Genomic DNA, 15,748 nt, shown 5'->3' with positions numbered 1-15,748 from the left:
CATTCTGCTGCATCATGGCTTCGATCGACAGGTGTCCTAAGCCCCGCCTTTCCAACAATAGCTGAATGTTAAAAAATTCAAAATGGTCAACAAAACTGCTGAAAAATCAAAGAATTTGAGCTGAAGGATTTTTTCTGAAGAACACTGGGCTGTTTAACTGTTTAGGACAAACAAGGGTCTCATGAACAACTATCAACAAACTAAAACACAGCTGTGGATTACTCTGGTAAGAATCAAGTGAATGTAAACTTTTGAATATGATCATTCTTATAAATTCTAGTAGACTATATGTAAATGTATTTAATGTGAAATATTATGTTCAGGTCAGTACTAAATAAAAAACATGCATTTTGTAAGATCCCTCTTATTTCAGTCAAATAATTAACATATCGCAGAAACTGCAAGGTGTATGTAAAAATGTTACTTTAATTGTAAAGGCCCGTTCACACCAAGCACGAAAACTATAACTATAAAGATAACGTTCTAAAAATCGATTTTTTTTACAGCTGATGAACGATAAAACACTGACAGCTAATTAGACTTCATTCACATTTAAAGGGATTGCGCATTTGAAATAGCAATGTAACAGAAGCAAACAGACAGCAAACAGAGTAACATAAAACATAAAATTACCTCAGACATTCGGCACAGGGTTGGACAACATTGTCTTGCCTCATTTGAAGGTGCAGTAGAAAAATAATCTGTATTATTTATATATTTATAAATTATATATTATAATTTATATATTTATAAATTATATATTATATTATTATGTTATAGATCAGATAGTTTATGCTAGATTCAATGTTTAGATGCACTTGAAATGTGCTGAGGACTTGAAGTGGTGTAAGTGCAACAAAAACATACAGTTATCGTTCTCTGGTGTGGACGCAAATATAGTTATCGTTGTATTTATAGTTATCGTGCTTGGTGTGAACGGGCCTTAACTGTTATGTTTTACCTTGTGTTGTTTGGTCCTGACTTGTCACTGGCGCTTCTTCAGTGACCAACGTTAACGTTACCTCGCAATCAGCTAAAAAACAACAACAACAACAAAAAACAAAAAAAACACAACACATGGTACTCAATCCAAGACAGCAGAATAGTATACAGAATAGCAGACTTAAAAAAATCAATCACTTTCAAAAACACTACTACTTACGAGACTGTCCAAGCGACGCTGATGCAACAGCTGTGTGAGGCGATGTATTTTCCCCAGCAGCAGGTGAAGTCACGCAGGAAACTCCGCTCTCCCTCCCTCCAGGGATTCCCCAAAACATTGGCGATTCATCGCCATATATTTCAATGATAATTTCTGTTTTTTTTTTTTTTTAATTTTGCACTTGGTCCTCCTCCCGTTGCTGTTTTTTTTTCGTTTGAATATTTCCTTCTTTGCTTCCTGCACCATGTTTTTAAACCATTTCTGTAAGTTACATCTTTGACGGTCCGCGGGACAGAAGGATTTATACTATTAACTTTATCCGTTATTGTGGACCAAGCCTTGTGTTTTTTATTGTTGGCATTGTAATCGCTAAATTTGTTCATTAAAATCGATTTTGCAGCATTGTATTCCTCCAATATGCAAATATTTTCAGCAAAGGAAAACTGCGACGAGCGCCCACTGTCGGCCATTTTGTTTAAGCTGTTTAGCGTCTTACTTTTCCCACAATGCAGTGCAAATTAGACTGTCTTACTAAAGACAACCATGCACTTGTTTTATGCAACAGTCTTTCCCCACTGACTTTAGTTGGTCAGGCTTATTCTTAGTCTTAAGATAATGGCTATGTTTATGCAACCGGCCCCAGGTGCCATGTTTAATATAGCTGCATTTTAGAGATCTCTAATAAGTTGACTAGCATAAATTATTACTTGGTGATGTCATTAACAATGGCCCTACATTGTAGTGATGGGAAGTTCGGATCATTTTACCGACTCGGTCCCTTGAGTCTCGTTCAGCAAAATGAACGAATCTTTTTTCGAGTCATTTCGTTCATTTTAGCAAAATATAATTAAAATGTTACGTTTTACCTCCCTAACACATCTACTGCTTACACAAACGTTGATCACACTACAAACAAAACAAAACTATAATGCTATAAGAAACAGAAAAGATTCATTCATTGTTTACCTGGATCTTTAGTCTATGATTTGCTCACCTCGCCTCTTATCTGACAAGTTTTCGGGTTTGAGTTGTTCGTTCATTACCTGACAGCCCAATTAGCTTAACCAACGCAGTCTGAGCCGGAAAGAGAATTGATTAGTTCATCTCTCGAGTCCTCGGGTTTGAGTCGTTCGTTCATCACGTGACATCCCCGTAATGTTAACCTATGCAGCCTGAGCCGGAAAGAGAATTGATTAGTTCATCTTTTGAGTCTTCGGGTTTGAGTCGTTCGTTCATCACGTGACAGCCCTGTAATGTTAACCTATGCAGCCTGTGCCGGAAAGAGAATTGATTAGTTCATCTTTTGAGTCTTCGGGTTTGAGTCGTTCGTTCATCACGTGACAGCCCTGTAATGTTAACCTATGCAGCCTGTGCCGGAAAGAGAATTGATTAGTTCATCTTTTGAGTCTTCGGGTTTGAGTCGTTCGTTCATCATGTGACATCCCCGTAATGTTAACCTATGCAGTCTGAGCCGGAAGGAGAATTGATTAGTTCATCTTTTGAGTCTTCGGGTTTGAGTCGTTCGTTCATCACGTGACAGCCCCATAAGGTGAACGAACGACTCTAAAACAGGTGAACTAATTCCAGTACAGAACCTAACAGGATGTTGCGCATGCGCGACTGAACGAATCACTCCCCGAGGCGACTCGTTCGTCCCGAGTCACATTAAAGATTCGTTCAAAATGAACGAATCGTTCAAGAACGACCCATCACTACTACATTGCTGAACTAATGTGGTTCAAACGACGGAGATGCGACCGTGTTCGGGAAACAGTCGTGATTAGCTAGTTTGTTTCCATAACAATGCGTCGTGCTATGGAGGTTAATCAGCGAGTTATGTCGTTGTACAGGAAACGCACCCCTGACTCGTCATCTCCTCAATGGACGCGCCTTTAGAGAGAAATGCATCTTTACGGATTAGCTACATAATGAAAGAGTTTTTTGTTTCCGATCTGTTTTATTTCGTGATGCATGTATTCGCTACGTTTCGGTTCATTTTTGAGACGGCAGAAAGCGCGCATCATGTTTGTTTTCTTGACAACGTTTTATTGATATTGTGAGTGTAAACAAATAAAAGTATACTCTTTACAGTTCCGAACGATGTATTACTGTTACATTTTTGAGCAAAAACAACGCAAACATATTTTAAATGGTTTCCACTGGGAAAAATGCAAGTGATCGCGCTGGCGCCTCCGTGTCCTGTAAAGCGCCTGTTTCGCCTCCACTCTCCGCTCAAACGATTGGATATATGCGCCTAATAGCACACATCAATATAGGTTAAACGTTTAAACTAGCATTGATATGCTAGTTTAACTGTTTTATATCTATAGATTATTGATCAGAATTGATTAAAGACCATGATCAACTCACTGTCTGCCGCTGGCCACTTTGGTCGTTACTTTAAAAAAACAAAAACTTATATTTAACTACCAAAAATGCTCCAAAGTTTTTTTTTTTTTTTTTTTAACTTAATAATAATAATTAAAAAAAAATATATATAATCACTTTGTCATTACATACAAAACTGAACTATGTTAATTGCTAGAACACCTATAGTATAAGCTTTTCTGGGAGAAGGGGAAAACAGTCTCGGGTCAGGAGTTAACAACAAGCACACGGTGTCATTAATGCGAAAAAACAGTCAGCATTTAACGTTATGAAGATTTTGGCACTCCAAACGTGGCTTTGCGCTCTGGGTGACGCTGATAAACTGATGAACAGTTGACCACAGAAAAGAAAAAAAAAAAAAAAAAAAAAAAAACAGCTGCAGCACCCTCAGCACCCCCAGTTCCCGCGCCTATGAGGCTACATGTTTTTAGGCGTGAAAAATTATTAAGATGATAAAAATATCGAAGCTAAAGGTTTTTATAAAGCAGTTATGGTAGCCACCTCAGTAGCGCGTGAGGGCGCTGGTGTCTGTATAGAGACGCTAAAAAGGAAATTAAATGTAGCATTTATATACATTAAAAACAAGCTTTATATCATTTTGCGATTTTAAACACGAATTATGAATAATGAAAATTAGTTTGTGTCTGCTTATTAGCTTATTATATTCATCAGTGTTTAAAGCATTATAGAAGAAACCGCATTTTTTATGGTTACACGGAGTACACGGACCCGGTCGACTGGCTATTTTCGAAGGCTTCATTGTGTTTATGGGGCGCAGTGTAACCAGGCGCGCAGATGGCACTAGGGACAGGGGGGACATGACCCCAAAGATTCATAGTGACCCGATCTGTCCCCCTCACTCTCCCTGCAGCCGCTCCCTAATTATTGTCGCCACTGCTTCAGAATCAGTCGCAGGCTGACCAGGGCTCTAGACTCATTCTTTCCACGGGTCGCTCATTTGCGACTTTTTTTTTTTTTTTTTTTTTTGGCTACAGCTTTTTGATTTTGGCAATCAATGCATGCTGGTTAACTTTTATCGTAGTTTATAGTTATATGGTAACGAAAGTGGTAAACCCTCAACCTGGGGTGCGTTTCCCGTACAACGATGTAACTCGCTGATTAACCTCCTTAGTACGATTCATTGTTGTGGAAACGAACTAGCTAGTCACGACTGTTTCTCGAACACGGTCGCATCTCCGTCGTTTGAACAACATTAGGTCAACAATGTAGGGCCGTTGTTAATGACGTCGCCGAGTAATAATTTATTTTATGCTACTTAACTTATTAGACATCTCTAAAATGCAGCTATATTAAACATGGCACCTGATGAATAATTTACTATTTTTTGTTCCATGTAATTTCGCTTCAGTTGATGTTTGATTCATCGCAGGTTGCTTAAAACTTAAAAATACATAGATTAAAATGCATTTATATATAGCTCGAGTGAAAGATATAGATTGTACTGCATGTTAACTTGCTTATTGTGCCCAATAGCATCATTTATTGAGCCCTATGTCTTACTAACAAGGAACACTTTCGAATTCGCGATCTTGTCACGTTTTACAAGAAAAGATTATTGTCTGTTTTGCTTACATTTATAGACCTTTCACTTTTTAAGACTAAAACAAAAGATGGATTCATTAGTAGCCTATTCTTTATTAAAATTACACAAAATAACTGAGTAGAAATCATTTGCTGACAGCTAGCTTGGTCCCTAGGAAGACCGAACAAAGAGGGCCTGCAATCACCTGGCATTAATAATAATAATAATAATAATAATAATAATAACAACAATAGCGTTTTGAGCATGGTAACAACACGTCCTCTTCTCTAAAGCAGCCCAACATGGCCAGATGCAGTCCGAAAATTTGGTAACAGAATCTGGTAACAGAACAACTAGTCAGTAAAATTGACTAATACCCAAAATTTGTCAACAGCAAGTCTTACCTGGTACCCAAAACTGTATTAATAGTCTTCTATTAGCCAAGAAGTTGACTGAGAAAAGCTGGAGAAGAGCAGAAGCAGGAGATTAAGTGATGATGAAAAAAAGAGCAGAATTTATTAAATAATCATAGTTGTGTATGTTTTGATGCTCAGACTTCACCTGCCGAACACAAATCCAACAAGTAGTATTATACCTAGTCTTGTGTAGCCAGACCTTCAGACTGACAGCTGCAGGTCTGCGAACGTTGGCCGCTTTGAATGGATAAGGTCCGCCCAAGAGGTCATATGACTGACAAGTAAAGCAACCAATCACGTTTCGTTTTGTGCCGCGTCATGTTTAGGGGCGTGGACATGTCGCCACAATAACAGACCGGTGTGTATAACTCTTGGACATATTTTAAAGATTCTATGCCATGAACTTTAAAATTTTTCACATACCTTTAAAAAAAAAAAAAAAATCCAGCGTTTTAGTTGATCCTGATCAGTGTTGGGGAGTAACTAGTTACATGTAACGGAATTACATAATTTAATTACAAAATAAATTTAACAGTAATTAGTTACAGCTACTGAGAAAAAAATGTGTAATTAAATTACTGTTACTTTTGAAAATGTTAATGATTACAAACGGGGTTACATCTGATTTTTTTTTTTTTTTTTTTTTTTTAACACACACATACAGATTTAACTGACTTTTCATAATTGCATTGACTGCTCTAAAATCAGACACCAATGTTTCGGGAGTTTAGGACACAGAACAGACACATGCTTATTCAATAACTGTTTTATTTCCTATTTGGGTTTATGCATATACTTTTATTTTTAAAGATTAATAGTTTTTTATTTTCCAAAGGCATTGTTAGATGCCAGTGTTTCCATGCAAACAATTGTTTTCAAAACCAGTCTGAATTTGTGGTGGCTGTGCTGTACAATAAAATATTACACAGCTCTGTGGAATGCTGGATTCTGATTGTTTCAGTCGTGACATTCCAAGGTATGTTATTCCCTGATAACAACTGGTAAAAGCCAATAACTCAGACTCATCTGGGCAACTTAAGTCAGCGCTATACACTTGATAGTTTTTCTTGGTGGAAGCTTTGTGTTTGGTTAGCTAATAAAATATTAAAACTCAATTCAATATTATGTGTACAATTTCTTAATTCTGTCAACTTGTCACTTACTAGCAACTGATTTCTTCATGGAAGTTTTACGTTCAAATATTTCAACTCAGATCAGTGTTTCATGTCTAATTATTTACTTTTGTGGCCATCAGTTGTGTAATAAGTGGGATAATGTACATCCAGTCAGTTATTATTGCAAAATACAGATTATTATCCCTTACTTATTATAATCTTAATTCAAGTGATAAAGTATGACAGTAATCAGTATTGAGTGCTACTGTAAGGTTCACTCTGCCTGGTTTAAATGTTTTAAAATGATTAACACTTGAAAATATTACATATTTAGAAAAGTAATCAAAATTCCCAACACTGATCCTGATAAACACTCGTGAGTTTCCATAAACATTCCCTCTCATCTATTATTCATGAAGACAAACAGCCCTTGATACCACACATCAACAACAATAGAATAATAATAATAATAATAATAATAATAAAACTATAACATTAATGACTAATCAATGAATGAATCAATGAAATTAGTATATACTGAGTATAAATGATTATTATAAATGATAATATGATTAAATTGAAAAAACTAAAATGAATAAATGATAAATTGTATGTTTGCTCTTTTGAAGGATCACACAATTTGCATCAAGACACTGTCAAACAGACAGACAGACAGACTAAACTGGACAAGGCTAAGTTTCAAGCTCCGTAATGTAACTACCGGGTATAGAGCGATACGCACTAATAATACTCTGCCCTCAAAATTTTTATTTATTTTTTCCCATTGCATAATATAATTGCTTTTATGTTCATTTTGGGGTGAATGATGATACATGTTCTTTACTGATTCCATAAGATTCATCCTCATATTATTCTTTACTTTTTCAATATTATTTGCATATTGAAACTCAGTGACAACAGTATAGTAGAGTCTGTTGTTGCATGTATACAAACAAACTTTTTGTGCCTTTATAGGAGATATTATGCTTAATATGCATATAATATTAAACATAATATGGCATATACTGGTTAAGGCAGAGATGTTATGTTATTCATATATATTCAAAATATATTCATAAAGCATGGTATATTGTTGCATGCATCGGTGGCTACTGAGCAGGTATAAAATATATTACAAAATAGTATAGTATATATTTTCTGCTAGTATTTGGGAGACTAGACAGTACTACAGAAGCCTATAGGTCACTGTTTATCTTCAGCAGGAAGGTCAGTGGGTGATTTTGTATCTTTTGTGCAGGATCACTCAAACAAATAACTATTCTAGAGCATCCCTCTTAAGACGAGTAGTGATCTGTGGCAGTAAAAAGATATATAGAATAAATCCGTCCATCCATTTTCCAATCAAAGTAAGCAATTAAAGGAGGTAGTGCCTCTTCAAATAAATGCAAATTAAACAAAGCAAATATTACAATATATGAGCCAGGCTCAATCTAATTCTCAGTCTCTGAAACCATAATCTGTGTGAAAAGGAATACAGTCGTTGGTGTTTTACTGTCACTAGTGATCATTTTAGCTGGAAACACTAGTAAAATGTATGTATAGGTTTGTTTTGTGTAGTTCTCGATAGACAGAGCTTGGGCTGGATTAAACAATGGGCTGGATTAATCAGTCACTCATTTATCCAACTGTGACACCAATGGTTGAAGCTGCAGTGGAGGCAGCATCTTTTAGCCTTCCACGAGCCCTTGGAGTTCATTAGGCAATGCTTCCATAGCACTACATGACTGCGCATCTTGAATGTCTCTGTGCTCTAATAAATATTTTGCCGTGAAGCCAAAATTTACTTACTTACTTACTTACACACACACTGGTATTCCTATCATTATAGTGACATTCAATAGACATAATTGTTTTCTACTGTATAAACTTTTACCCTAAACGTACCCCTCACACAACACTACAGATGTTTTTAGATTTTGAAAGAAAAAAAAAATGCATTCTGTATGATTTATAAGCTTGTTTCCTCATGGGGACCAAAAATGTCCCCACAAGGTCAAAATTTACTAGTATACTGCACTTGTGGGAACATTTGTGTATTGATAAACTAATAAACTGCATTTTAAATAATTTATTCCAAATATCAAATTATTTCACCACAACACTTGATCTCTGAGTCTGATTCAAAGTGCAGATCTAGATCTAATGAACCATAGCCAAAATAACAGATGAAAATAACCATCATTTCTATTCAAAATAACAATTTTTTTGTAACAGGTGAAGGTTTATACTAGCACACACACACACACACACACACACACACTTTAGGTTCATTAACGGTTTGTCTTTCCTATATATATATATATACATTTTAAAAATATTAATCGAATCTAATCTATTTGGTTCAGCTGGGTCAATTTGATTCTGATCAAATAGTTCTGAATGTGCAAAAATAGCGTTTGAACTGAATACCTCAACGAATCTGTGCAGTGTGTAGATCATCGATAATTAAAATATTTTCACAACACAAAGAGCAAGTCTTTACATGAACCGGAAAGAAAATCCTCCATGTTGTCTCACAGTATTTAAAGCTGCGTCACACACTAAAGCGAAAGTGAAAGCAACAGCGAACGTATTGCTAGCTACTTACCATCGGTGAGTTTACCCCTCTGTTTAATTTCAATAATATATTGCGACATAAGTGACATGTAATACTGTGAATGACACTAAATAGAGGTTACCGATACACTCTCGCATAAAATGTTCAACCAATTCAGTAGATAAATATTAAATATATTTTTCTCCCTGCGTTTCACACTGGTCGAATTTAGTGGAGACAGTATTAAGGCCTATTGCAGTTTTACCGCCAGTTGAACCATATAGAAAAATACGTGTTAAGTTTCACATTTGATATTCACTGGAAATTCCTAAAGTGTTGCCACTAGACACTTACTACAACCTTTTGAAATTTAAAATAACATGGAGACTTTAGTGAGATTTTGATGTAAAATAATTGAATGTGGTAACCTACTTATGTAAAAAAGGAGATATTTGCAAAATATCATCTGTAGTAAGGATGGTTTTAACACGGGTCAGGTGCAATACTTCCTATTTCTCAAATAAGGAACAAGTTACAAATCACCTAATTCACTTAACACATTATCAGTTTAGTCCTTATTCCACATATGAGGAAGCAAATTTTAGAGGAGAAAAACTAACTTTGAGGTAAAAAAAAAAGTAACTGTAAGTAAGTGATGGCAGTCTCTGCTTTGTAGTTAAACTTAGTTTACTAAGTTTATTTATGTTTATTGTGTGTCTGTGTGGATATGTTGCATGCAGGTTGTTAGTGCTAATGTTTTGGCTGTTATCTGCAGTGCTAGTTTATGGATACAAGACTCGGGGTTAGTTATAACATCACTGAAACATGTTATCACTTAACTTTTTTTCAGCAACCTTTGTACATGTATGTGAAAGAAATAAACTGGTATGTGAAAGCCAAACTGGTTTGCAATAAATGAATGTGTTAATTCTGTTTTTGCAGTTGTTTAATCATCCTCTGGTGAGATACTGATTTCATCTAAGGCTGTGTTGCAGTAAGTAGTTGATGTGTTTCTGCTCACCTCTTCACTTTTTTCTGTTCTTGCTGTGCCTCTTATTCTCAGTGATTCTGCTTGTTAATCGTAGCAGTCATCACTGATGTTCAGTCATCACTTGTAGAGTGAATCTACTTTGTACCATGTAACCATGTGTAACACAGGGGATTTTACTGTGTGAACATGTAACCAGGGACATGTGTTTTCCTTTATTAAATAATTTATTAAAATTAATTTGAAAAATTGTGTTGGACTTGTAACACATACACAAATTTTGTTATGGTCTTGCTGGGATCATGCCAGCACCCAAAAGTCAACAAAATGCTGTTCCACCAGCACACCAGCATCCCAAGCTGGTCCCAGCATGCAAAACATACCTTATGCTGGTCCACCAGCACGCCTGCTTACTGTGCTGGGGACCAGAAAACCAGCAAACCAGCATCCCATTCTGGTCCCAGTGTGAAAAACATACCTTATGCTGGTGACCAGCAATGCTGGATTTTTAAGCAGGGGTTCCATTCACAAAATGAGAACAAAAGCCATTTTTAGAAATAAAACTAAACAATTGTAAAATCTTTTGTCTTGATAGGAATGCATTAGTTGATCATGAGTGCTGGAGAGAATGATGACAGCTCTGCCACTATGAACAGTTCAAAAGAAGACCTTCACTCTGAACGGTGAGGACAATGACAAAATCCCATATATTTTAAGATCAATTTGGCTTTGTATTGTGTTTAGTGGTATATACTTCAAAGATTACAATTCAGCAGACTTCATACATCCACCAAAAATCACCAAAACACCAGCTGTATTAAACAAACAGACTTAAACAAGGAGCACTAGTGAGGAAAAAAGATTGTGGTGCATTTGACACACACATAGAGACACTTGCTTTGAGATGTCTTATGTGCAGTATAGCTACAGATACCACTATGCTTTCATATTACACTTAAATGCAGACACCAGTTCTATTTCAAAACCCTTGACGTATACAAGAAAAATGACTTTGTTAAAGGGCACAGAAATTATATTTATTATTTCAACTTTATTCAGAAATAGAATATATATATATATATATATAGAGAGAGAGAGAGAGAGAGATATTTATATGTGCATCTCAATAAATTAGAATGTCGTGGAAAAGTTTACTTATTTCAGTAATTCAACTCAAATTGTGAAACTCATGTATTAAATAAATTCAGTGCACACAGACTTCAGTCTATGGTTCTATTAATTATGATGATTTAGTCCCACATTTAACACAAACCCACCAATTCACTATATCAACAAATTAGAATACTTCATAAGACCAATTAAAAAAAAAAAAAAAAACATTTTTAGTGAATTGTTGGCCTTCTGGAAAGAATGTTCATTTATTGTATATGTACTCAATACTTGGTAGGGGCTCCTTTTGCTTTAATTACTGCCTTAATTCGAGACTCTAGGAGCTTGGTTTTCAAATGAAATACAAAACTTGCTCTCATCTGAAAAGAGGACTTTGGACCACTGGGCAACAGTCCATTTCTTCTTCTCCTTAGCCCAGGTAAGACGCCTCTGACGTCATCTGTGGTAACAAGAGGAATACGACAACTGTAGCCAAATTCCTTGACACGTCTGTGTGTGGTGGCTCTTGATGCCTTGACCCCAGCCTCAGTCCATTCCTTGTGAAGTTCACCCAAATTCTTGAATCAATTTTGCTTGAAAAGCCTCTCAAGGCTGCGGTTCTCTCGGTTGGTTGTGCATCTTTTTCTTCCACACTTTTTCCTTCCACTCAACTTTCTGTTAACATGCTTGGATGCAGCACTCTGTGAACAGCCAGCTTATTTGGCAATGAATGTTTGTGGCTTACCCTCCTTGTGAAGGGTGTCAATGATTGTCTTCTGGACAACTGTCAGATCAGCAGTCTTCCCCATGATTGTGTAGCCTAGTGAACCAAACTGAAGGTCTGGTGCTTAGAGTTGATTAGCTGATTGGCATGTCACCATATTCTAATTTGTTGACATAGTGAATTGGTGGGGTTTTGTTAAATGTGAGCCAAAATCATCACAATTAAAATAATCAAAGACTTAAACTACTTCAGTCTGTGTGCATTGAATCTATTTAATACACGAGTTTCACAATTTGAGTTGAATTACTAAAATAAACTTTTCCATGACATTCTAATTTATTGACATGCACCTGTGTATATATATATATATATATATATATATATATATATATATATATATGGGCCTTTGAATCATTGATTCATACAGTTTGTGCACAATGCGGATTCATTCAGAAACTAAACACCACTGTGCAACATTTCTGCATTTCTGCTTTGTTTTAAAGGTAATACGTTCCCTGCAAAATTGAGCAAAAACACATGATATAGTGTTTAAAATATAACAGAATATCAACTTCTTATTTACTGAACTATTGTATAAAATCACATTGAAGTTTGTGATAGATCAGGAAACAATCAGCACTCGTGTCATATTGCTCTTGGTGCCCATGTGATATTGTAGGATATGTCCTATATATAAATATGCGACAAAACACATACAGGGAATTTTTTTGCACCAATATCTTATCTTGAATTTTAGGGCATAACTGCATTTATGGAGTTGTTGCCCTGCATTAAATTTGTCAACAGTCAACTGTATGAAATATAAAATGATGTACAGGTCTGGGGGCGGGGCCAGCGCGTTAACTGCATTAAAATATTTTAATCATGCTATTTTTCATAAGTAGTTAATTAAGTTAACACGTTAAACTAACAGCCCTATTTTTACATATATTCCCCATTTTTACCCCAAGAACTAAACAGGAGAGATCAGACTCACCGACATCATTGTCATGTGTGTCTCTGAAGAGTGAGAGATCAGCTCCATTACCCATGAACTTTAGTGATGAAGAACAGAGAAATAAAGAAAGGTTTGTCTAATGAAATATTTACTGCAAAGTTGAAATTAAAAAGGCATACTAAAACTTTCATGTATAAACATACTCAATTCACATGTTACGGATGTTGTGTTTTACTTATAGAACTACACAGGGGAGCTCAGACTCACTGACATCATTGTCATGTGTGTCTCTGAAAAGTGAGAGATCAGCTCCATTACCCCTGAACTTCAGTGATGAAGAACAGAGAAATAAAGAAAGGTTTGTCTAATGAAACATGTACTGTAAAGTTAAAGAAGAAAAAATAAACTTTCATGTGTAAACATGTAACGAATCTTCTGTTCCCCTTTGAGGGAACATCGAACTGCGTCCTCTAGCAGTCGCTATGAGGGATTGTCTCCAGTGTGACCTGTGTCTAAAGCATACATTTTTACATAGTTCAAAACTACAACATGCTGGCATGACCACAGTATAAAAGGGCGCCGGGAGAATACATCATCCTCTTCTTTGTCTTCACTGACTGTTTTGTCTAGCATACATTCAGGTGGTAATAACAATTTTCTTTTTATTTTCATCATCAAGTGCGTGGATTTATGTCCTCGTTATTTTACACCTGATGACATGCACAATCTTTGCGTCTTTTGTTTGGGCGAAGAGCATGCACGCAATGTCCTCGAGGGGGCAGTCTGCGTGCACTGTGAGCGTTTTTCCATGAAAAAGCTCCATTCTCACCTGTCTCTCTTTTTGAGAAAGGAGGGGCAGCTGTCTGCTCCCGAGGCACACTGCAGAGGCACGGAGGAGAATGAGCTCATGGGGATTGCAGGTGGATCTGTGTATGATGCGCTGCTGGAGGTTATGGACCACGTCAAGTCTTGCCGCGGAAGCGGGCTAAGAAGGTGGTGCCACGGGGTCACCTCGATGAGCGCTATCTCTCGACCCTAACCCCCCAGCTTAAGCAAGTCTTCCATTTCTTCCTGATCGCCATACGGAATATGAGAAGGTATGGAAAAAGCTTTATTTTTCCCGCATTCATAATTTCCAACATAATAATTACGCAAACATTGAGGGGATGCGTTAGTACAGTTATGAGAAGTTGCCCCCTGTAGAAGAGACGCTGGCTAGCTATCTCTCTGCAGGCAAGACATCTTCTCTCAAGACTGCCTTCTTGCCATCTAAGCCCCTTCAGGTTACATCTCGCTTAAATGGCAAGCCGTACGCAGCAGCAGGTCAGGCGATGGGTGCGTTGCACACTATGGTGGTGCTTCAGACTTATCAGACTGATCTGCTGAAAGACCTAGATAAAGGTCAGGGTCTTTCCCCTGAGGAGGTTGCTGAGCTGTGCCGCACCATGGATCTCACTCTCCGTGCCACCAAGCAGGCCGCCACCGCCATGGGCAGGTCTATGGCAGCCATGGTGGTCACAGGGTACATCTGTAGGTGAACCTGGCTGATATCGGGAGGAAAGAGAGGGTCTTCTTGATGCGCCGGTTTCACCTTCCAAGCTTTTCGGTGCATCCATCGAGATGGTGGTTGAGAAGTTTAGGGAGGTGAAGGCACGCTCAGCAGCTTTCAAAACTTTCATTCCTTGAAGGTCCAGGTCTGAGCCCGAACAACACAGGGGTCCTGGGAAGTCATCCAGATGAGGCAACGTTCTCGCCTGGATCAGAGTAAAATCTGAACATCTACTCTCTTCCGTCGGGGGCTTTTACATCTGCCCTTATCTTCCCCTTCTGAATGCCCCTGCAACCACCATCAACTCCACCTGACCGAGGTTAGGTGAGAACTTGTGATGTTTTTGGTAAGCTTCTATGTTTCATAGAAACTACCTTTACTGATGGTCTAGAACTAACCCTCCTTCGGACTTCAACTTCTGAACTGGAGTAATGCGCGGGAACCATGGTGGGTGAGTACAATGCTGCTATTTTGTGTCTAGCCTCCGAATTTGTCTGTTGTGCTTTACTTTTCATTTAGGTAGGTCCTCAACGAGTACCCCCCTCTTTACTACTGTCTACGATTATGGTTTTGCTCATCTATGCTGGATCTGCCTTTGCATAACTCTCTGATGATGTGGCCAGTCATTAGGACTCTGAGGAAAACTATTGGCTTTCAGGTCCGTATTACAGAACTGCATCTTAGGACTTGCAGGTCCTTCTTCCAGGTAAGCTCTCTGGTAGCTATACTTCAAAGTATGCCCCAGGACATCCCTGGCTGGACACCTGGCCTCGGAGGCGACCTGACTGGAATATGTCTCGCCCTGAGGGGCTTCCTGTTTCAGGCTGTCCACCCAATCATCATGCATTAATCTGAGTGAGGGTAGGAACTCTCAAGTAGGAACAAACCGGCTATCCCCTCACACTGCCTTTCAATGAACTAGTAAGTTATCCCTCCATGGAGCGGGCTTGAGTACACTGTTTTCCACCGAGGTGTGAATGAAAGGTATTTTTGTAGAAACCCTTCTGAGTGCTCTGAGGAGCAACAGCTCTCCATGCATGACCGGGCCCCTTTTTCGTTCTTGCAGGCTCTCCGGGTATGGTTAGAATGAGGACAATGAAGGCACAGGACCGCTTTGGGTTGGCAATATCTAATGCCACTCGGAGAGTACATACTACAGCTCGAGGGCAGGTGACGCTGCTGCACACTTGCAGCCATACCGAGTTGCTAGACTCATCTCTGTTGAAATGTCTGATCCC

The 15,748-nt window shown here is 37.8% G+C and overlaps 1 protein-coding gene and 1 long non-coding RNA gene across 5 annotated transcripts in view; one reads left to right on the top strand and one right to left on the bottom strand.

Moving 5' to 3' along the window:
- Nucleotides 1-9: 9 nt before the first annotated feature.
- Nucleotides 10-1,818, bottom strand: LOC127178830 (uncharacterized). Its single transcript, XR_007829442.1, has 3 exons — nucleotides 1,163-1,818; nucleotides 962-1,033; nucleotides 10-61 (listed from the first exon to the last, which is right to left on the bottom strand). It is a non-coding gene; the product is annotated as an uncharacterized LOC127178830 (long non-coding RNA).
- A 7,361-nt stretch (nucleotides 1,819-9,179) lies between these two features.
- The window catches only part of si:ch211-201o1.1 (NACHT, LRR and PYD domains-containing protein 12), a 32,717-nt gene continuing 26,148 nt past the window's right edge, over nucleotides 9,180-15,748 (top strand). The window contains exons 1-5 of one of the 4 annotated variants that reach the window (XM_051131183.1): nucleotides 9,180-9,237; nucleotides 10,124-10,175; nucleotides 10,765-10,852; nucleotides 12,975-13,091; nucleotides 13,203-13,319. In XM_051131183.1, the coding sequence (XP_050987140.1) occupies nucleotides 10,782-10,852; nucleotides 12,975-13,091; nucleotides 13,203-13,319 (305 nt within the window). In that variant the 5' untranslated portion in view covers nucleotides 9,180-9,237; nucleotides 10,124-10,175; nucleotides 10,765-10,781. Of the gene's footprint in view, nucleotides 9,238-10,123; nucleotides 10,176-10,764; nucleotides 10,853-12,974; nucleotides 13,092-13,202; nucleotides 13,320-13,811; nucleotides 14,059-14,338; nucleotides 15,432-15,748 lie in introns of those variants that run through there. The other 3 variants (XM_051131184.1, XM_051131186.1, XM_051131185.1) reach the window with 3 other exon arrangements.

The sequence above is a fragment of the Labeo rohita genome, chromosome 16, assembly GCF_022985175.1.
Source record: "Labeo rohita strain BAU-BD-2019 chromosome 16, IGBB_LRoh.1.0, whole genome shotgun sequence".
NCBI lineage: Eukaryota > Metazoa > Chordata > Actinopteri > Cypriniformes > Cyprinidae > Labeo > Labeo rohita.
The sequence above is the reverse complement of the archived record's forward strand: the minus strand, read 5'-3'. Positions and strand labels throughout refer to the sequence as shown.